Source organism: Raphanus sativus, chromosome 9, assembly GCF_000801105.2.
Source record: "Raphanus sativus cultivar WK10039 chromosome 9, ASM80110v3, whole genome shotgun sequence".
Lineage (NCBI taxonomy): Eukaryota > Viridiplantae > Streptophyta > Magnoliopsida > Brassicales > Brassicaceae > Raphanus > Raphanus sativus.
In genome coordinates, this window is record NC_079519.1 from 25,061,019 (window position 1) to 25,084,433 (window position 23,415).

General features: G+C 35.4%; 3 protein-coding genes across 4 annotated transcripts; 1 reads left to right on the plus strand and 2 right to left on the minus strand.

The window, feature by feature from the left end:
- Positions 1–12,857: 12,857 nt before the first annotated feature.
- Positions 12,858–14,605, minus strand: LOC108837813 (1-aminocyclopropane-1-carboxylate oxidase homolog 6-like). Its single transcript, XM_056993858.1, has 2 exons — positions 13,952–14,605; positions 12,858–13,674 (listed from the first exon to the last, which is right to left on the minus strand). The coding sequence occupies exons 1-2, from the start codon at positions 14,455–14,457 to the stop codon at positions 13,311–13,313; spliced, it is 870 nt and encodes a 289-aa protein (XP_056849838.1). The 5' UTR covers positions 14,458–14,605; the 3' UTR covers positions 12,858–13,310.
- A 3,506-nt stretch (positions 14,606–18,111) lies between these two features.
- LOC108825106 (sugar transport protein 7-like) lies at positions 18,112–20,458 on the plus strand. 2 transcript variants are annotated; one of them, XM_056993992.1, is made up of 4 exons: positions 18,112–18,191; positions 18,293–18,485; positions 18,845–19,791; positions 19,873–20,458. In XM_056993992.1, exons 2-4 carry the CDS (start codon positions 18,371–18,373, stop codon positions 20,284–20,286), a joined length of 1,476 nt encoding a protein of 491 aa, XP_056849972.1. In that variant the 5' UTR covers positions 18,112–18,191; positions 18,293–18,370; the 3' UTR covers positions 20,287–20,458. The 2 variants fall into 2 exon arrangements, with proteins under 2 accessions (XP_056849972.1, XP_056849971.1); XM_056993991.1 differs by lacking the exon at positions 18,112–18,191 and having other exon boundaries at positions 18,198–18,485.
- On the minus strand, positions 18,832–22,064 carry LOC108825107 (polyprenol reductase 2-like). Its single transcript, XM_056993993.1, has 7 exons — positions 21,842–22,064; positions 21,436–21,743; positions 21,152–21,365; positions 20,966–21,064; positions 20,823–20,894; positions 20,597–20,744; positions 18,832–20,200 (listed from the first exon to the last, which is right to left on the minus strand). The coding sequence occupies exons 1-6, from the start codon at positions 22,037–22,039 to the stop codon at positions 20,640–20,642; spliced, it is 996 nt and encodes a 331-aa protein (XP_056849973.1). The 5' UTR covers positions 22,040–22,064; the 3' UTR covers positions 18,832–20,200; positions 20,597–20,639.
- Between the last annotated feature and the right edge of the window lie 1,351 nt (positions 22,065–23,415).

A 23,415-nucleotide genomic window follows, 5' to 3' on the forward strand; every position in this document is an offset into this window, starting at 1 on the left:
CATTAAAGAATATTTGATATAATTCAGTTCTTAGCATTTTTGAAAATTTTGTTTCCTAAATGTTTGCACCATATCTTTCCAAAAAAAATTTCACGTTATTAATTATTTGAAAGCATTTATTAAATAAAACCTCAAAATAAAATCAAGTTGAATTAACAAATGTTTAAATCAACAAAATCATAATACGGGTCTGAATTATCTCAACTCCTTATAAAATAGTTTCATTTAAAATATAAACTAAATTACATAAACTAAATTTTATAAAATTATAGAAAATGTTTTGAAACGCACAAATGAATTATTCAATACAAAAAGTGTTGAATATATAAAATATTTTATTTAAATTAAAAAATAGTATAAATAAGATTAACTTCAGGTTAAATAAATAAAATCATATTACGGGTTAGAATTAACTAGAGAGTTCTAAAATTTAGTCATATTTAAAATAACAAAATAACTCATACAATTAAATTTAAGATAAATTTAATAAAAAGTTAAATATATAATTTATCAAAAATCATAATTTTTATTACGTAAAATTATTTTTCCAACAAAAAATATATCCGCCCTTTTCAGGGGCGGGTCAAAATCCAGTATATATATAAAGTATTAACATATTTAACTAATTTCGGATATGTTCGGATTTTGGTTCGGTTTGGGTTGTAACGAACCCAAAATTACCAAGTTTTTAAATCTCATTCAGATATTTTTGTAAAATTGTTCAGATGCGGTTTCGATTTTTCCGGTTCGGATAAAAGTCGGGGCTTCAGTTCCGGTATTACAAAAAAAAAAAAGATCAAAGGGCGGTACAACAAAAAAAAAAAGATCAAAGGCCCAATTCTCATCACTACAACAAGATTTTCTTAAAAATATATAAAGTTAAACCCAATTTGAGCACACAGCTAAATTGCTAAACCGATTTAAGATCAAAGAGAAAAAAACAACACAAAATATATGGTTAACACGAAAGACTTTCCAAACTACGGAATATTGAAATCGATCTTAAGATTCAAGTTATGTTACAAACAAAAGGATTTAGATTCTAAGATCTAAAAAAAATTATCTCTTTACTTATGTTTAGTCTACTCTTCAGCAAAATTTATTATCATTAAAAAAATTATTTCAATTTCTTTTAACGTTGATGTTAAAGTCCAATGGCTGTTTAGTGAAAAAGAACCCCAAATCATATTATCGAGGCCAAAGTGATCACATGAACTAGAGTTGTAGAAAATGTCTGGTTACATCGAATTTTAATTACGCCATCTGATATGATGCTTCCATTTAAAATGAGACATAGGCAATTCCCATTAAAAATTTCACTGGAGTTGACAATTAACAAGAATCAGGGTTAAACATTATCAAATGTTGGATTGTATCTACTGAAATCGATAGTTTCACATGAACAGTTGTACATTGTTATGTCTCAGGTTAAGTCAAGAAAGGGCTTAAAGATTGTCATTTGCTGACAAGGATGGAAATATAGGTGTCAAATGGGCGGGTCGTCCATTGGTCGTCCATGTCCATATTTAAATGGACTTAATATGGACAAACCCATATTTTCCATGAGTTTTAAATGGACAAAATTTGGATGACCATTTAAAAAGTGGTTTATATGGTTTTGGACATTATGGACATGGACTGTCCAATAAACTCCAAAACTAAGGTTTTAAAAATTGAGTTTTCCTCTCAAAATGTTAGGATTTCTAAAAGTTGAATTTTCATGCCAGAACTAAAAAATCATGGAAGTTTTCATGCCATCATGGAAATTAAGATGAATGTGGAAATTAAGTTTTCATGCCATCATGCCATCATGCCATCATGGAAATTAAGATGAACTCAAAATTTTCATGCCATCATGGAAACCAACAGAACCGTACGATGAATGTGGTATATAAAGAAGTTTTCCAAAACTTATTTGATAATGAACAGTGACTTCTCCGTTTTGGGATATTCGAGGAATAGCATAACATTGTAATTAAGATTTTTATGATCCTAACATATAGAATATGTAGGATATTGTTGCATTTATAATCTTTCTGTGTGCTTACATTATTTGTTCTCTATATGTAAGGTTATAAAGAATAACTTAGGTGGCGTGAAAGAGTGTTATCTAAATGAAGTATATAAAAGGGTGATTTTGCTCTATATTCATAGCAGAGAAAAAAATGAAAGATATAGCCATGCTACAGTAAAAAACAACAGATGGGACAATTTGTACACAAACATGACCAAACTCTCCTTTACAGCGCGTGCGTGTGATATTGGTACTCCAATGCTAAAATTATACTACTATACTACATATCATATAGTATAGTCATACAAATGATTAATTTAGTTACAAGGTTCAGTTTCATCAATTACGTGACTATAATATACATGATTATGATATAGTATGGAATACGTGACAGAAACATATAAGATTTTCATTATATTTATGTCTATAATGTCTAAACCGAAATTCTAAACTCTAAACCCAAACAGTAGACCTTTGAGTCAACTTTTCCCATACTCCAATTTCTCTACAGAAAATCTCCTATGGGCTCCCTTGATCTTATATGCCCTTTTTCATAATTCTATTTTTGATCAAAATCCAAAATCCCAAATCAAATCCTTCCCCCTCTTAAAAACTAAACCCTAACTGATATCTCATGTTTTTATAGGTTTTTAGATTCATATTTTAGATTATTATGATCATCCTAAGTTGCATTTAGGTCATTAAATTGTATTTGCATGTTCATTTGCATATCATAGGGTTTGGAGTGTCCATTTGGAAGTTTCAGGTCAAATTCGGAGGTTAACCTTGCAAATTACAGAGTTTGTGGCCAGTCTGAGAACCATCAAGAGGCGGGGGACCATTCTGCAAATCTATAAAATTGGCCTGGGCTAAATTGTCACAATCAGAAGTACAGAGGTTGATTCGATGGGTTGATTCTGCAATTTATAAAGTTTGAGGCAGTTTTGTAAAAGAAGGAGAATTCAGGGACCAGTGCTGCAAATATGAAGAAACCCACCATTGGAGAGATCGACTGTTCTTCTCGCCGGATCTGTTGACGACGGCGAGGCTTGCTTCGGCCACGACGGAGGAGCAGGACGGAGATGCACGAGCTCGGCTTTGATTTGGAGATGAGCCGGTGACGAAGGATAAAGAAGACCCGACCTTGAAGCCATGGAGAAGCTCGATCTCGACGGCAAAGGCTGACTCCAAGGTTCCAACCGCGGCGTTGAAGGCAACCACGAGCTGAGACGATAGGAAGCCGCGACGGAGGAGCTCGGCCATGAAGAAGCTTGGTTGCGGTGGTTGCAGTCGATAATAGAAGCTTGGGACGAAGAAGATGGAGTCCGAGCTGGAGCAATCTCAACGGCTTGACGCAGCGAGGAAGAAGAAGTCAAGCTCGAGTTAGAGCTGGTTCAGAGCGGTTCGATGTTGCGGGGTAGATACACCGCTGGGAAAGCAACGATTCATGGAGCTGTGCAACGGAGCGGGGTGCACTAGACCGCTCGGCTTTGCGAACAGAAATGGAGCGGCTTGGTGGAGCGGGGTATCAAGGCCGCTGTGGAGGCAATTTCAATTGGTTGACCTGTTTATTCCGGGTTGACCCGGTTTAATTCAACTAAACCAACTCGAGTTTGACATCTCCTATATATAGTTTTAGACCTGAAAACCCTAATGTATCTCATTTTCTCTCTAGACTTTGCCTCATTTTGTAAAAGCTTGAACCTTTTTATTATTCTAAAGAATTTCTTCATCTTAAATATTGTTTCTCTTAATCATTAACATGATTAGCTTTGAATCTCACATAGATTTAAGGTTTATCATGGAGATTAGGGAGTAGACACCTTTTGGATTCATGGGTTAGGGTGATTAGGGTGTCTAAGTGAAGATCTAGAGTGTTTAGTGTTAGATCTATTTCTTTCTTTGCTTGTTGAGGGTTCTTAATGCTATTTTAGTCTTGATCATACTAAAATAGATCCCTAGACATTTCATCCCCGGAAGGTGTTTGATGAAATGTCTGAACCAACTCTTCAATGCTTTTAATACACTTTGCCAAAGGAATTTGTTGTTAAAGGTGTTAAGATTGCTATTAGACTTGTCCATAATGATTGCTTTAGTAACATTCAACCAAAGGAATTTGATGCTTGAGTTGCTTTAGCAAATGAACATTCATCTAGGGATAGAGCTTGTTTAGTGTTGTGTCTAGGCATAAGGAAAGTGTAGTTGATAGCTTGCCACTCTAGCTTGGATCTTAGTCACCCAAAATCAAGTCCCTAGTCCCATGGATCCACCTTAGCGTTTGATTGAGTTCTTGCACTAGTTTCTAGATTGGATTTGAGATCACCTTGTTCATATTAGTAGGTTCTTAGCTTGTTACTCATCATCCATCTTCCTATTTGCTTAGATTAGGAGAGTTTGTGTATTCTTGGTGTTATAGATCACTAGTTCTCTGTGGTTCGACAACCTTTCTATACTATCATTTGACTTGGGAGCCTTGAAAACTTCCAATACCAAATTGGCGCCGTTGCCGGGGAACTAGTAGATTTATCATTAGGATTTCAATCTTTCTTGAGACTAAGTTTTATTTTCTTGCTTTGTTTTGCTTTTGTATAGTTACTAACCTTTTCTTCTAGCTTTTGTTCTTGCAGTGATGGCTTCAAGCTACCATGAGAATCCACAAGAAGAGGAAGACACATTTGAATATCACATTCAAGATGACTTTGATGCAAGTATACTCACACCAGCACAACTTGTGATGTTATATGAGCTTCAGAAGGAGTATCCGGGGTCGGCAAAGACATCCCTAGCACGAAGGATCCGGTTGGAGCTTATTAGAGATCAAGCAGAGCTTGAAGGAAGGGAAGTTACACATTATGAGTTTAATGTTGCCTATGACCTTAAAGAGGTAATGGATTGGGTTCCACCACTTCAGCTGGAAGGTATAGAAATTTCCATTCTAGAACTTCAATTTGAGAAAATATGCTTGCCTTGTGGTGAAAACATTGCCCATGATCATGATTCTCTTGTGCTCATCAATGAATGTCTTGATCTGATATGTGAAACTAGGAAGCTAGATGAGTTGAGAATAGAAAAGCTTGCTAGAGATCATATTGAAGTTTGTTTTGACAAGAGCTATCTATGTGCTTCATTTGATCTCGAATCTGAGTTTTTGATTCTTAATGAACCTAGACCTCTTCTTGCACTTGCTGATATAGGGGATGAACTTGATGTGGATAAGCTCTTGCTTGAGATAGAAAACCCCCTTGTCAAAAATAATCATGAGAATGTGAACATTGTGTTTTATTCAGTTGATGGAGATAGAGTTGACTACTTTGTTAAAACCTCGTTTGAACCAGTAGTTGACTTTATCTTTCCACCAAATGCATTTGATTCTCATGACTATTTGAACATCAAAGAGCATCTCATATTTCATGATACATCTATAGTGAAGCTCTTTGATGAAAAATCTGTCTATTTTCTATGGACAGTAGTGTGCTCCTTTGCACACTTGGTTTCTTGTTCTTGTAGGAGAAGGAACAAAGGTGCATTGGCTCAGCCTTTTGATACTTGTGATTAACAAGCACACAAAGTCAAGCTAGAGACTTAAAACAAGCTCACTTGGGAGGAAGTCCCATGTTTATCCATTGTATATATTTCTTTATCTTTCTTTCTTTTTGAGTTGTTTAATAAGTATTGTTGAGGTTTTTAGGTGAGGTCTAAAGCTAGATAAGTGAAGAAAGGTGGCCAAGCCTTGCAACTCTAGACACCCGTCTTCTTTCCTCCACTTCAGCTCATGTCTACCGGTGAAACAAACATGAGGCCAAGGGTCCTCTACCACCCAATTCAGCCTATAACTCCAAGTAAGTGTCACTCTACCCTTGTAAATAATTAGTTATCATGTTTATTTGTTTCCCTTAGATCTCTTCTTTGAGCTTACTCTCACACAAGGGACTGTGTGAAGTAAGTTTGGGGGAGAGTCTACTATCTCACATTGTTTTCTGTTTTGTTTTCTTGTCATAAGTCTCATGCATTGCATACTTATTTGCATTAAAAAAAAAAATTTAAGAACCATTTAGTTGCATCATTTGCATCTTTAGGATTGAGTCTAGAAACATATAGGTTGCATTCGTGCATTGGGAGTCAACATTGTAAAGAGCTCATGCTAAGTACTCAATTTGATACCCTTTGTAATCATGACAAGTAGCTTGAGCACTCTTTTGAAAACTTGTAGACTTCGAGCCTTGAAACTCCTCTTGAAGCTCATTGATTGTTGAAACTTCTCATCTTTGAAGCCAACTCCAATCTTATCTGAACTGAATGAACTTAATGCTTCTTGCTTATGGTCTTTTGTGTACTAAGTCATGGCTATACACACTTGAGTTGTCTCACCTATTTTGCCAATCTTTTTGACAAACTCAAGGGGTAGTCCATTCCCTAAAACCCTTCCCTCCTTTCAAGCCATCATTGATTGTTGAGTGAGGTCTTTTTGGAAAGCTTTACATGTGCATAATGTTGAGAGTATTGGGATCGACAATGCTTGGTCTCCATTATTTGTTAGCTTTAAGACTCATGTTGTCTAGCTTCTAGGATGGGATGGGAGTGTTGTAAAGCTTGATCTTGGGAGTGTGAAAGGTGATGAAAAGAAGGGTAGACTCTAAGAGCTCAAAAGAGTTTAAGTCACTAGGGATAAGTAAAAGAAAAGTCTAGCTCAAGTTTGTAAAGAAAGTCTTGGCCCCCAAGTAAAAAAAAAAAAAAAAAAAAAAAAAAAAAAAAAGAAAAGAAAAAAAAAAATAAATAAAGAAAGGGGGCTAGCAAAAGTTAGTATGAGCTATTAAGTGTTTAAAAGTGTGAAAATCCCTAGTAGACATCAAAAGAAAGAAAGAGTTCTAAGTGAAAAAAAAAATGTTCTTTAGTGTTTTGGGAAATCTTTGGGCGAGTGAAGAGAGTGGGATTTGACATTGGGAATAGGGGTGTAATTTGTCTATTTGGGAAAAGGGTAGGACAATGGAGATTGAGCATTGTATGCATGAGTTGATCCTTTTCTTAGATATATTATGTGCAATGTCAAAGCTACTTTGTTTTGAGAGTAAACCACTTTAAAAGATCAATTCAAACCTCTTGTTTCATTTTGCACTAAAGTCTTTCCTTACCTAACCAAATGATTTGGACCATTTGACCATTTGCAAGAATTCACTTATGATTTTGCTTAATGAATGTGAGAGTTGGTTGATTTGTTGTTTGTGGATTCATGATGATGAGTGTAGAGATCAAAGGAGCTAGGATAGGCCTTGAGAAGCTAGAGTTGGAAAATGCTTTTGCTCTTGCTATTTGGTATGATTATATAAGGATATCATGTTGATGGCTAAGAAGAGTTTATTTTGGTGATGAGCTCTCACTTTCATATCTCTCTTCTTTGAGTTTTTTGAAAAATTTACTTGAGGACAAGTAAAAAGCTAGTGTGGGAGAGTTGATATCTCATGTTTTTATAGGTTTTTAGATTCATATTTTAGATTATTATGATCATCCTAAGTTGCATTTAGGTCATTAAATTGTATTTGCATGTTCATTTGCATATCATAGGGTTTGGAGTGTCCATTTGGAAGTTTCAGGTCAAATTCGGAGGTTAACCTTGCAAATTACAGAGTTTGTGGCCAGTCTGAGAACCATCAAGAGGCGGGGGACCATTCTGCAAATCTATAAAATTGGCCTGGGCTAAATTGTCACAATCAGAAGTACAGAGGTTGATTCGATGGGTTGATTCTGCAATTTATAAAGTTTGAGGCAGTTTTGTAAAAGAAGGAGAATTCAGGGACCAGTGCTGCAAATATGAAGAAACCCACCATTGGAGAGATCGACTGTTCTTCTCGCCGGATCTGTTGACGACGGCGAGGCTTGCTTCGGCCACGACGGAGGAGCAGGACGGAGATGCACGAGCTCGGCTTTGATTTGGAGATGAGCCGGTGACGAAGGATAAAGAAGACCCGACCTTGAAGCCATGGAGAAGCTCGATCTCGACGGCAAAGGCTGACTCCAAGGTTCCAACCGCGGCGTTGAAGGCAACCACGAGCTGAGACGATAGGAAGCCGCGACGGAGGAGCTCGGCCATGAAGAAGCTTGGTTGCGGTGGTTGCAGTCGATAATAGAAGCTTGGGACGAAGAAGATGGAGTCCGAGCTGGAGCAATCTCAACGGCTTGACGCAGCGAGGAAGAAGAAGTCAAGCTCGAGTTAGAGCTGGTTCAGAGCGGTTCGATGTTGCGGGGTAGATACACCGCTGGGAAAGCAACGATTCATGGAGCTGTGCAACGGAGCGGGGTGCACTAGACCGCTCGGCTTTGCGAACAGAAATGGAGCGGCTTGGTGGAGCGGGGTATCAAGGCCGCTGTGGAGGCAATTTCAATTGGTTGACCTGTTTATTCCGGGTTGACCCGGTTTAATTCAACTAAACCAACTCGAGTTTGACATCTCCTATATATAGTTTTAGACCTGAAAACCCTAATGTATCTCATTTTCTCTCTAGACTTTGCCTCATTTTGTAAAAGCTTGAACCTTTTTATTATTCTAAAGAATTTCTTCATCTTAAATATTGTTTCTCTTAATCATTAACATGATTAGCTTTGAATCTCACATAGATTTAAGGTTTATCATGGAGATTAGGGAGTAGACACCTTTTGGATTCATGGGTTAGGGTGATTAGGGTGTCTAAGTGAAGATCTAGAGTGTTTAGTGTTAGATCTATTTCTTTCTTTGCTTGTTGAGGGTTCTTAATGCTATTTTAGTCTTGATCATACTAAAATAGATCCCTAGACATTTCATCCCCGGAAGGTGTTTGATGAAATGTCTGAACCAACTCTTCAATGCTTTTAATACACTTTGCCAAAGGAATTTGTTGTTAAAGGTGTTAAGATTGCTATTAGACTTGTCCATAATGATTGCTTTAGTAACATTCAACCAAAGGAATTTGATGCTTGAGTTGCTTTAGCAAATGAACATTCATCTAGGGATAGAGCTTGTTTAGTGTTGTGTCTAGACATAAGGAAAGTGTAGTTGATAGCTTGCCACTCTAGCTTGGATCTTAGTCACCCAAAATCAAGTCCCTAGTCCCATGGATCCACCTTAGCGTTTGATTGAGTTCTTGCACTAGTTTCTAGATTGGATTTGAGATCACCTTGTTCATATTAGTAGGTTCTTAGCTTGTTACTCATCATCCATCTTCCTATTTGCTTAGATTAGGAGAGTTTGTGTATTCTTGGTGTTATAGATCACTAGTTCTCTGTGGTTCGACAACCTTTCTATACTATCATTTGACTTGGGAGCCTTGAAAACTTCCAATACCACTAACCCCCCCCAATGGATTAGTGAACCCATGGACAAGTAATTAACTTCTATACCTTTCAAATTTAGAAAAAAATATTTTAAAATTGTTTTTAACCATATTTTGATGATTTTCGTGAAAATATGAAAAAACAGTTTTTTTATTTTTGAAATATTTTTATCAAATTTTATAAATCAAATAAAAAATATTCACATTTCCAGTTTTATTTTAGTTTTTCCGTTTGACATATAAAATTAAAAGAAAAAACTGTCTAATAGAGATTAAGGAATGAGATATAGGGGCATGAGAGGAATTGCCTCCCCTTAAATCCTACCGTATATCCTAAACCCAAACCCTAAACCCAAATTCTAAACCCAAACTATAAACCATAATGGAGCTACCTAAACCCTAAACCTCACTAAACCCAAACTCCAAAATCCTAAAACCAAACCGTAAACTTTTAACCCAAACCCTAAACCCAAATTGTAAAACCAAACCATCGTCCATAATGGAGCTATCTAAACCCTAACTTTGAAGGTCTAAACTTTTAACTCAAACCGTAGACCCTAAATCCAAACCCTAAACTCAAATTCTAAACCCTAAACCCAAACCGTAGATCTTAAACCCAAACCCTAAACCATAAATCCAAACTCTTAACCCAAACCGTAGACCCTAACGGAGTTACCTAAATCCTAAACCCAAACTCTAAATCCTAAACCCTACACACAGTTGGACTTTATTCTCCCTATAATGCGTGCACGTGTATTTCATACATCATGCAAAACCTATTATACTATACTATGTTTATTATGTAAATAGTATAGAAAATCCAATATGTTCTATATTATTTAAAAAGGAAAAGGAGGACGAAGAGGGGAGGGCGAGGGAGAGGGGCGAGGGAGAGGGGCGGAGGAGGAGGAGGAGGGAGAGGAGGATATGGGGAGGAGGAGGAGGAGGAGAAGGAGAAAGAAGGGGGGGGGGGACATAGGAGGAAGAAATAGGGAGGAACTATACTATTTTGATAAATAGATTAGTATTCCAAATATATTAGTAAATCATTTGTTTTATATATATGTTTAAAGTAATGATATACTATTCTACTTTAATATGAGTCAAATATAGTATAGTATAACTTTCGTCCAACATTTTTTAGAAAATCTGTATGAAAAAATTTAAGTTGTGGTATATGTAAAAAAATATGTACATTTTTATTTAAATTATCATTTATTTGAATTATATTTGATCTAAAAGATATATATCAAATAAGATTGAGAGGGGAAGAAGAACAAAAAAAAAAAAAAAAATAGCTGAAGAAAACAAAAAGAAAGAAGAAGATCAAATGGCTGAGAGCATGCGAGTATACTTAAGGGTAAGAAATGTAATATTATATAAAATATACAGAATATTGTAGCCATGTTGTTGCTATGTGTATTCCTTTAATTTTTTTTCTACTATAGACATGACTCCAAATTTCCCTATATAAAAGATGATTTTGATATATCTTATATTGTGGACTATTGTAGAGCACTACGTTAGACTTCTGATATTGAAAACATATTGAAAACTACGTTACACAAAAGATACTATTGGTTTTCATATATACTTTCATGCAGATGGAAAGGATTATTGTCATCACTAAGTAAGCATAGAATAATAGCAGTGTTCACTAAGACTAGGCTACAACTAGTTTTCCTATCTACTATCTCACCTAAATCAAATCTAAACATTCAACTATTTGCTATTATAAATTGTGTTTCTATACTGGACTAACTTTTTGGATAATATTTTAGAGAGTTGAAAATTTGAATCCATGTAGCAGCTCTTATTCCAGTGGTTGTTTTTTAATGAAGCATCGTATTACAATTTCTTGTTACAGTAAAACTTTTAGAAATTAATAATGTTGAGACTTTAAAATTTTATTAATTTATAAAGATATTAATGTACAAAAATTCTTTATTTAGATTTCTTATTTTAAGATATATTTATTTTAAGATAAAAAAATATTTTATTTTAATGTATATACATTAATAGTTATTTTTGAAGTTTGTCATTTATATTAACTTTATTATATTATTTGGTGTATATAATATATATTTTATAGAACTTAAATATGGGTTTTAGATATAATATTACTAAAATCTCATCAAAATATATTAAGTATTAAGAAAATATAAAGATAATTTCATTGTGAATATAAAACAAATAATATAATAACAGGTTCTTACTTATACAAAATATGCATACATATTATCTTATTATTTTATCGATTTGTGTCAAATTTTGAACCGGTCCAAACTAGGACTGGCAAAATTTATTAATTTATAAAAATTGTTAATTTTTCGAGTATTAATTTATAGAGATTTTAATGTATATTGTATATGACTATACATTATTAGTTTGTGTAGTATTGAACTGAAACAATGACTAATTATTTTTATTAGGACACTGACCTTTTTTCAATAATATAAGTGAAAGTTGAAAACTTCGACCCATATAAGCTTCTTATTATTTTGTTGCTCTTTAAAAGGTGAGTTATTTCTGAGGCATGTCATAAATTCCACACGTTAAAACACCAAGTATAGCTAGAGAAGAATCTTATCCTCGTAGTAGTTAAAGGTAGTATACTAGATTACTAGTATTTGTAAGAAATAACTTGATTGTATCCGGGGCGGATCCAAGATGGTTAGCATATGGGGCACTAACCATTTCCTTATAACTAAAACATTAGCATATATGTACTTGAACACACTTACACTAATTACTAATGAAAAATAAAATTAGAACATATGCTAATTTTTTAGTTATAAAGAAATGGTTATGTGCCCCATATGCTAATCATCTTGGATCCGCCCCGGATTTCAGTCAAGTTCTTCATCAAGACTGTTGGGTTGATGTAACGCCTTTTCACGGGGCTCTTATCATCAACGTTGGAGATTTCTTGGAGGTGATATCATTGATGCATAATAAGAGACATGATTATTCAAAAAAAAAAGTATAAGAGCCACATACATGAACCAGAGGTTTTGGTAAGAGATGCATTGAGTTTATGTCTCACGTTTTGTTTGGTTAGTGTAGATGATGACTAACAACAAGTTCATAAGCATGAACCATAGGGTGCTTGCAAACAGAGTTGGACCGAGGATTTCAGTCGCCTGCTTCTTCTGCTATCCTACGAATCTAAACTCCACAGTTTAAGGAGCTTCTCTCTGAAGAAACCTCTTACAGTCAGAGATATCATGAAAGGAGTACACAAAGGGATAACATCTGTCAAATTTCAAGTTATTAAAAAAAAAAAAGCAAAATGATAAGCACCAACACAACGTAGATATTATGATGGTTTTTTATTCTTTTACACTTTCAAATTAAGTTGTACTTGATGTAGACAAAGGCTAAGTAAAACTTTGTCAAGACTAAGACAAATATCATCAAACTTTTTATAATAAACAACTTTCAAGGGTCAAACAACGTAAGTAAATGGAGTTTGAAGCTTTAGATCCCATCCAAAGCTATTCTTTGTTCTTTTTGGTTCAAATAGTTTAGAGAAGTGACAATGTAACAAGGACTGACTTAATAGATATGCATGAAATACACAAATATCTTACAAGTTACAACATATGCATGAAATACACAAATATCTTACAAGTTACAATATACCAGACGTTTTGTACTATTTTGTAAAAGACGTTTTGTATTATTCTTTATCATATCTTAAAATTGGATAGATAAGATGTTCCATCAAGGCCCTTCTTAAAGTATCCTTTTGTATACTCTTCTAAAGTAAACTCTCTGTATTTTGGAGGGTTTTTTTCAGAGAGAAGCTCTTTGATTGGGCCATAAACAGTTGCATTTGGAAGCATACCCGTGCTGAAAAAGCTCGCTACTGAAATCCTCGTTTCATTTCTGTTTGAAAGCACCCTATGCTCTGCGCTTATGAACTTGTCGTTGGTTATAAGCTGCATATCAAAGACATCTCTCATATTCTCAACAAAAGCAAACACTATTTGTTATAAATTTATTAAAAAAAGAAATAGATCAATGAGCTTTTCCTGCAAAAAATCTCCTATGTTGATAACAAGAGCCCCAGGAATAGGCGTAACATCAACCCAATGGTCTTGATGATGAATCTGAAGGCCACCGACTTGGTCTTGAAGAAGAACAGTGAGAAAAGAGTTGTCTGAATGGTTATTTGTGCCGATGGTTAAGTCAGGTTGAGGACATGGAGGGTAGTAATGGCATATCATATGAAAACCCTTCATACAGTCCATGCTCTTAAGCTTATCAGAGCTCAGACCGAGAGCTTCCGACAAGAGTTCAAAAAGCAAGACACCTAAGCTCTTTATATGCTTCGTGTGTTCGATCATAGCATCCCTGAACCAGTATATATGATATTATATATTACAATCATGACTCAAAACGTTTTGTGAGACGATTCTTGAAAGAGAAAGTTATGTACCTACCAACTAAAGAGTTGGCATAGTGGCTAAAAGCCTAAAATGCGTATATTATCTAGTAGGTATTAATTAAAGAGTCATGGGTCCAATTCTTGTTGGGAGAGGTTTGCTTTTCTACAAAGAGAGTCAATTTAAAATGGTTTTGGTTTCGCCCTATGCTTTCGGTCCAGAACCTCTAGAGAAAAAAAAGTTACCTGCAAACCACAGGGAGCTCTTCAGGATTTGGAGGATCAGGAGCCATGTAACAAGCGAAGCTGTCTCTCCAGCCAACGCATAAAGAAGAGCCATACAGATCAAAGTTACTATTGTATACAAATGTCTTGGCGGCGTCGCGAGTGAAGTAAGCTTTCTTAACCTCGGGATCTTGCTCAAAGAACCTTCGAACTCCTTCTTGAATATCTTCAAGAACGGTTAAAGGAACGCCATGATTGATCACCTGAAAGAAACCCCAGTTCCCTGCAGCGTCTTTGATCTTCTCAACGGTATGTTCACGCGAGACGTGGACGTCTGCAAAGTCGATGACAGGGATGGCGGGATCCGAGGCGGAAACATAAGGTTTCTTGTCGGATAAAGTACCTTGAGGGAGACGGAATATACGAGGAATCTCGGTGATGTGAGCATCGACGAGACCTTTCACACCTTCTTTCGTCTCGTCGAAAGCTTTGCGCTCACTGTAAGTGTCGAACTCTTTGGTCTCCATATTCTTTACCCTAATTTTCAAGATTTTCTCGCGGAGGTTGTGTCAAGATTGAAGAAGAACGTTAATCGTAATCTGGATCTTGATATGACTCGGGGGAGTATCAAGTGGTTTCTGTGCGTTTTCGTTCTTTGTGGTGAAGAATTGATTGATGGAGTATCTTTTTATATAATACTCACTTGGTCTTGGTGTGTGTGGGACCGACAATGATCGTTGATGACGTTGTCCGTTTTTTGTTGATGGAGTTGTAACTGATGTCAGCATGTTTTTCTTTTCTGTCAAAGATGATGTAATAATACACACATTGACAACCAGGGTCCAAACGAGTTTTAAAAGGAATCCTTTTGGTATACGTCAGGGTCCGTTTGGTAAATGGCAGAGAAAGGTTGACTTGTAACACCAAAAACCACTAAAAATGAGCTTACAGAAACGTTTTGACAAAAAGGTTAACTAGAACACAAGAAAATCGTAGTAGTGAAGAATTTAATCAACTAGAACATAACGCAACACCGAAGTAATAAATGGGTTGGCATTGTACCAGACTCATAATTGAAAAACATGGTTAGTATATAATATAATAGCAAATCAGTCTACAAGCATGTCCACTTCTGAATTCTAACTTTTATACGAGAAGTGATCATGACAGTAATGAACCAATCTAATATATAATTCATAAAGGTTATAGTATACCCTTTTAGTATACCTTTTTTTTTGAGACTATTGGCTGAATATACCTTAGTAGTCACAAAATTAGGAAACTACCCAAAAGCAAAGAAAACCCGTGAATCCTGTAGCAATTTGTGTATGATTTGCCCAAATTACCCCTAAAGCCAAGACACGTACGCTAGAAGAAAGGTGAAGAAAGACAGATTTGATTTGATCTTTTATAGTACATTATAGCCTTCTATAGAAACGTAGGTCTATAGCTATCTTTTTCTCCACCCTCATTTGGTTTGATAATCGTGTAAGGTACACATTGGAATCTGCAGATAATCTGGAAAAAAAATATGCAGTAGGTTCCAACTAACAAATGAAATCTATGTTTTAAGTCAGTTTGAATCTAGCAAACAAGACAATCTCCAATAGTTCAGTTAACGTATATGTTGGTTGTTGGCATGTAAATATAAAAGTTCCTCTATCCAATCGAGTGTAATTGATCATTGTAGATGTAAAGTTTATCATATTAATATTTATTGTTTGTCTTTATCTAAACCCATTTTCAATTGACGATAATTTTGGTTTTTTTTTTTTTTTTTTTTTTAAACCGGGGCTTCTAGCTCAGTTGGTAAAGGGTTCACAGCTGTGAGTTCCGCCACCTGGGTTCGAATCCCGGCCACTGGAGAATTAACATTTCGGCATCGCCAGGGACAGAGGACCGACATGTGGCAACACATGACTAGTCTGGACCACTTCTGTGGGGCCAGGATACCTCTGTATAATTCAAAAAAAGATAATTTTGGTTTTAGCACCTAACAATAAAACATATGTAACCCCAATAAAACATTTCAGAAACTTTGCTAGTTCCACTGGCCGGAATTATTTATGATGACCGTTAACTATTGTATTATAACCTAACTATAATACTTAAGCTATAAGCCTATAACTAAATTATTATCATTACAATTTTATCATATCACACTAGTGGTCACGTTTTTTTTTTTCCAAATTATAAGTTGTCTGACTTGTGTGTTAACCAATTTTGATATACTTTAGTTTGTTTATAGATGGAATGGTTCATGCCAATTGTTAGTCATCAAGCATACATATATATAACAAAGTATTTCATGTCCACTGGCAAATTAAAATTCCAGTTGACACAAATTTACGAGTGTTACTAACCGAAACCATTTACGGTAACCACTAACTATCATGCTATACCCTAATCATAATAACTAAGTCACCTTAATTTTTTTTTACCAAATCATAAGTTGTCTCAATAAGAGTACTCTTGTTATAACCATTTCTCCTCTACTCCAATTTGTATATTGATGGAACTTGTCACCAATACAACATATATATAAAATAGTACTTCATTTCATAATGGCGCCATACATTATTAGAGACCCCAAACTACATATTACACACTACTGCCGATTTAGGAATCTCATGGGGAACAAAGCATATTAAACAATGAAAACTGGCCACCTACATCTGACTTATACCAAAACACTTCATCGCGACGACCCCTTCATAACTGCTACCCTTTCATATTGGCATTTTCCAGGTGGCGTGGTTGAGATATTTTCCACCGCACCTCCTACAAGTTCTTGCTCGGCGTTCCGGGATACCTCCCTGCATAAGCAAGTAACGCAATCCAGAAATAATAATAACTTCTAATAACACAATTACCATCTAACATAAAAAGTAACAGCTACAAGTAACACAATAACTTCTAATAACGCAATTACCATCTAACATATGATCTTAACTATTACTAAATACTTTAGTTGGCACGTAATCGTGTATACGGTAATATCCAATTTGATCTTAGCGGCTACGTATTAGTTTAGCTGCCTAATAATACGTATACATGATACTTTTCAGTTTGAAAAATTAGCCTCCACCTTTTTACTTTACTGTTACTTTACATGGTTAGTCAAGAAGAATAATACTGACCGCTAATGATCTACTTCGAAATTACGGTTTTAGAATCTTGCTAACCTTGGCTTCTCCGTCTAGCTCTCTAACATGTGTTGGGTTATAATATCTCATTGTTTTGGGAGGAGATGGTGGGGTGTCTGGATCTTCTTCTTCTGCTTCTTTGGTTTGAGATATGATATTCCCAAATGTTGTGTTGTGCAAGAACTCCACTTCTTGCGGATCTAGAGCGTCATTGATGGATTCAATCCTCTTCGGTTTGTGGTACGTGTTGACCCTTCCGCCGCCCGGTTCTTCACCGGAAGCAAAAAGCGTTCTAGAAGATGCAACAGCTACATATAGTCGATTGAAAATATCATGAACCTCTCCGACGAAGATAATTATATTTCTCTAATTCTCTGGTATTTGGAAAGCGGCAAATAAAAGGATGCAACATTAGGCAGAACTATTAAATCTAAAAAAGTAGTAATTGATGTTTTTTACATTTGCCCAGGGAATCTTTTATTAGGTACTAGTGTAGTACAGTCGATGCGTGTCATAGGTGTTGCTCTATATTGGTCTCTAACACAAAATCTAATAGTGATAGATAGTATAGGAGTAGGCATATAGGGATCGTTTTGTATTAAAAATTTATGCACAGTGTTTTCCACAGTGATAGGGTATTTTCCTAATTTCTCTCATTCCTGTGTGTATACAACCTAATTTCTCTTTTTTTTTTTAACCTTACCATTTATATTTTTCTACAAGGTATCAGCTATAATTAAACTTAGTAAGTTATTGCATTTTCTAATTTCTAATGATGGTTGTCAAGAGTATAAAATGGAATAGTATTATAGCTGTTTCAGTATCAGATGATAAAATATATTATTCTATACTCTGTTTCTTACAAGTTATATATTTTAATTTACAGTGTCGATTGAAACCATTAATTATATAGATAAGGAATTGTAAATAACTTCCCTACAAAGCACATTTATTCCGTGCAGATTCCTCTCACAATTTCAAAAAAACAAATTAATTGAAATAGGAATACATGCAAATAGCATGAAGAGAAGATCAGAAAAAGCAAAATCACTTGTTTCTAATCTAAGCTAACATTCTACCAACACACAAGTTGATCAAGCTCCCCATACGCAAGAGTAAACCAACTTGATAAAAACAGTAATGAAATGAGCCACATAAGGTAACATAAAACGAAGATGTTAGTGTAACTTTTTATTTGTTTCGTTTGTTCTCGCAGGCTTGGGAATTTGAAGAAATTGTCATTTAATGTAAAGCCAAATCATAAGTAGTACGTAGACGAAAGAGCTCACCAAAAATGGAAAATGAGAGAGCAGAGCAATACCAAGGAAAGATCACCGGGTTCGTCACCGTAACTTGCCTTATTGCAGCCATTGGTGGATGCATGTTTGGATATGACGTCGGAGTCGCAGGTACTATACTAAAAAAGCTAGTTCTTGATTATTTTTTAAAAACTCAAGTAGGCATTTGCGTTAAAGAACAAATCGTTTTTTTCCTTCTTTTTTTTTACGAATTAACTTCTTAAATGACACATGATTAACTATATATATTCAGCTATATTTTATCTCTATATAAAATTTATTTTGGATTAGAATTCTTTTCTAGCTCAATTGTTAATAAATCTGATTCAAATATTTTTAAACATTATATCAAAATAAAATGAAATTAATTATTTAAGATATTTATTTACATTTCGTATACTTATTCGGATACTAATTCAAATCTTCTGATAGAATTTCTTAGATCTTTTTGAGGTTATTTGATTTTACAGGTGGTGTCACATCGACGGATGACTTCCTCAGAGAGTTTTTCCCCAACGTGTATGCCAAAAGGAGAAACGCTCATGAAAACAACTATTGCAAGTTCAACGATCAAGGACTTGCTGCATTCAACTCATCACTCTACATCGCTGGTTTAGTTGCCACTCTTGTGGCCTCACCAATCACTAGAAAATATGGACGTCGCGTAAGCATCATATGCGCTGGGATCTTCTTCCTAGTTGGAGCTGCTTTGAATGCTGGATCAATAAACCTCCCCATGCTTCTTCTCGGTCGGATCTTGCTCGGCTTTGGCGTTGGATTTGAATCCCAGGCAGTTCCTGTTTACTTATCAGAGGTGTCACCAGCCCATATGAGAGGTGCTCTCAGCATTTTATTTCAGTTGGCAACAACTCTAGGGATCTTTTCAGCCAACATGATCAGTTACGTGACGCAGAAGCTTAGTCCTTGGGGGTGGAGGCTGGCTCTTGGTTCAGCTGCTTTCCCAGCTCTGCTCATGTCTCTCGGCGGTTATTTCCTTCCCGAGACTCCCAACAGCCTGATCCAAAGAGGGTTCACAGAGAGAGGCCGTCACGTCCTTGAGAAGCTAAGAGGAACAAGAAACGTCGACGCCGAGTTTCAAGATATGGTAGACGCCAGCCTCTTGGCGAACTCCATCAAGCATCCTTTCAGAGACATTCTGGAGAAACGCCATCGACCTCAGCTTGTCATGGCGGTTCTCATGCCTATGTTTCAGATCCTCACCGGCGTAAACTGCATTCTCTTTTACGCACCTGTTATGTTCCTCACAATGGGGTTTGGGGAGAACTCTTTGCTCTACTCGGGAGTTCTCTTAGGGTTTGTCCTTGTTCTTTCAACGTTTGTTTCTATCGGGTTAGTGGACAAGTTAGGACGACGTCCTCTGCTCTTAAGCGGCGGGTTACAAATGATCACCTGCCAGGTAAGAAGATCATCATCAACCTTTTTTTATCTTTAAAACTTAACCCTACAATCATAATGCAACTCATGTTTTGGAAAACAGATCGTAGTCTCGGTGATATTAGGATTGAAACTTGGAGACAACCAAGAGCTATCAAAAGGATACTCCATCATGTTGGTCATCTTCTTTTCACTCTTTGTTCTCGGATATGGATGGTCATGGGGTCCTCTTGGCTACACCGTACCGAGTGAAGTGTTTCCCTTGGCCATCCGTTCCGCAGGGCAGAGTATCACCGTTGCTGTCAATCTCCTCTTCACCTTCATAGTGGCTCAAGCTTTTCTTTACCTCCTATGTGCACTGAAGTTTGGTATTTTTCTTTTGTTTGCTTGTTGCGTTTTTGTGATGACCGTCTTTGTCTACTTCATGTTGCCTGAGACCAAAGGAGTACCGATTGACGAAATGTCAGTCATATGGACCAAACATTGGTTCTGGAAGAAAATGTTGCCTGAAACCTAGGTATAAGACCAGCCATGCACAAAGCAGATTGCTTCAAAACTACAGTAAGGAACCACCATTTCCATCTAACCAAATAATTGATTATGTTCAAATGCTTTCAAATTCATTACAGTTTCTGCATAGTTTTTTGCATCAAAACCTTTATCTGTAAATATATATATTTATTTTTTTATCATTGTTCTATAAAAGTATATTTTCTCACACACGGTTTAGTTTGTATTTGATAATCTAATCAGACACGTATGTATTTGATAGAATGTTGTATTCATTTTGTTCATCTAACGGCATTTGCGTGAATATTGAGCTCTACCGTACAAGCTTAATTAAAAGTTGTGTTCTATCTCTTAAACCATTTAATAAACATAAAGGAAAATGGCATTCCGGTTAGCCGGATAATTCTCAAACTTCCGGAGATACCACCGGTGAGTTTCTCCAGCCGCCAATGTTAGATTCTCAACCTACAAAGAAAGGACATAAACAAAATTTTCTCTGACTCCAAACAAAGCATTTGACGACAATAAGAAAGTGCACCATACCACGAAACCAAAGAGTAGCCAGATAGTCACATCTGTTCCTCCACTCGCAATCAGTAAACCCGCATATAAAACCTAGCATCATACAATTTAGTGAAGACAAGGAAAGAAGAAGATGTCTACTAGGGGGAAGGAGGTATCATTACGATTTCTGCCAAGTAATGTGGACTAGAGACGATCTCAAACCAATCTCCATGTGGTATTATGTACTCTTTCACTTGGCTAGGAGTTTCTCGAAGAGAGCCCTGCAGTAGCATTTTTTTTAATAATCTCTCATGATCAAAATGAACACACATAACAAACAATGAGACGAAAATGTTAAGAAAACATACAAGAATTGCGTGACAGCGGCGCTGATGTAACCATCCCCACAGAAAAATGGCTGCACCAATCAACTGGCACCATCCTAGCTTCATCAAAGGGATTAAAGAAGATAATAAATCAAACTCAGTGTCTGAGGTATATTGGCTTTTTCCTTTAGCAATGAACACAGCTACTTCTGGTGCTATATTGACGCAGAGTGATAAAGGCGCTGCTGTATAGAAACTAAAAGCTCAAATTTAAACCCAATCAACAAACTATAAGACAGTAGTTTTTTTTTAATGAGAAAACTTACAACCATCCAGCGAGATAGCCAAGGATGTTCATCCGAGCAGAAGGGCTATACTTGAAGACATAGAATGACTCTATAAGGCGTCTTAGAACTTGGATTTCCATCAGGACAAGTAGAAACACTGCTCGCCACACTTCCAACCGATGCTCCACATGGGAACCTCCGGTTACAACATCGGACAAACGGGACTCGTCAGACGTTAAAGAGGTCGTTTTGAAAGCGTACATCCAAATGGTAGCGAGCAGAAGAGTCGTCCAGGCCACTCCGAGAACATAGAAGTGAGCAAAGTATCTCTGTGGAAGTGTCCACTTCTGCATCCATAGCCAAAAAAAAAGGAGAAGTTTAAAACAGGGAACTGAAACAGAACAGTTGTGAAACGGAACTAGCATTGGTTTCAAAAAACAAAAACCTGAGAAGACGTGGGCTGGAGAATCTTGCCTCTCCTGGCTAAACCCAAAACGAGTTCATGAAAATATGTCAGCTTTGAATTGGGTATAGAAGCGATCACCACAGGAAGTATGGCTGCGATCCAAGAGGCTCTAACCAACCAAACAGTCCCTGCTTCCAATTCCATTATTTTATTTTTCTTCGTTAGAGGGAGAAACATTTGTGAAGTTCAAATGCAAGGATTGGCTTGGGTATTTCATTTGATACCTGAAACTTTATCTGAGAGCCCGATCTAAAATATCCGACCAAAATCTGAACCAAAATAACAAAACATTCAAAAACGAATCGATAATATTCAAACCCTCAAATATATCCAAAAACAAAAAAACATATATATATATATATATATATATTTCAAGTTTACTTCTCTCATTTCATTAAAAATACTTATATTGATGTTGTTTATGGCTCAAAATTAAATATATACATATAATTATGGACAAAATAATTTGCTACTCACTTATAATACATATCAAGTTCTTTCTTCGTGTATTAACAAAAGTCTCATCCAAAATTTAAAAAAAACATCAAATTAATATTTTTTATTTTTAAAGTTTTAACTTCAAACATATTATCACTTAATCTTTTAAAAATTAGAAAATCAATAAGTTAAATTTATATTTTTAGATACAAGAAATTTGAGAAATAAATACCTTTTATACTTATAAATGTTAAATATAAAAAATATTAATATTTTTAGACCTTAAATGTTTTTACTTATATAACGGATACACAACATTATATCCGCGGATAACCCATATGTTTACAAAAAAATTCTTTTGTAAATCATGATACATGAATATTCAACACAAAATTACTTATCTTACAAATTAAAGAAAAAACAAAGAAGATTAGGGTTCAGGTGATATTTTCGGAATTAGGGATTACTGTTTAGGAATTAGGGGTTTAGTATAGTGTTTAGGTGATATATGCGGAAGTTGATAGGTGTTTCAAACGAGTAGAGGAAGTGCAGTGTAACTATACTCACCTAGCGCGAACCAGTTATCTAAATATGAAAAATTCTTGCATTATTACCTAATTAACTTTCATTCTGTGTATATTCAATTAAATTATCCTATAATTTCAGATTTTCTAATTATTCGATCAGATTTTAGATCGAAATTCACAAATCTTGATAAACAATTATTTAACATTTTATTATGATAGTAAAATTATGAAAAAGTTACATAGACGATTCGGCAATTGATAATACAACATATACTATGAAGATCTATGTCTAACTATAAGACGGTTCAAATGATAAACAATATTCAATGAAATAAAGTATAGATTTGTACCCAGTTAAAAAAATTGCTGATCTTTTTTTGTGTGGATAAAATGCCAGAAACAACAATAAAAAAACATTTTTAGTATAGTTTAAATTGACTCAATTTTCAGTATAACTAAAAATAAAAATCGACCAAAAATAAAAAAAAAACATGTAAAATCAGATTTTTTTGAAAACCGAGTATTTGATTATTTTTTTTTTTTTTGACACCACCGAGTATTTGATTCAAAACTGAAAATTCTGGATTG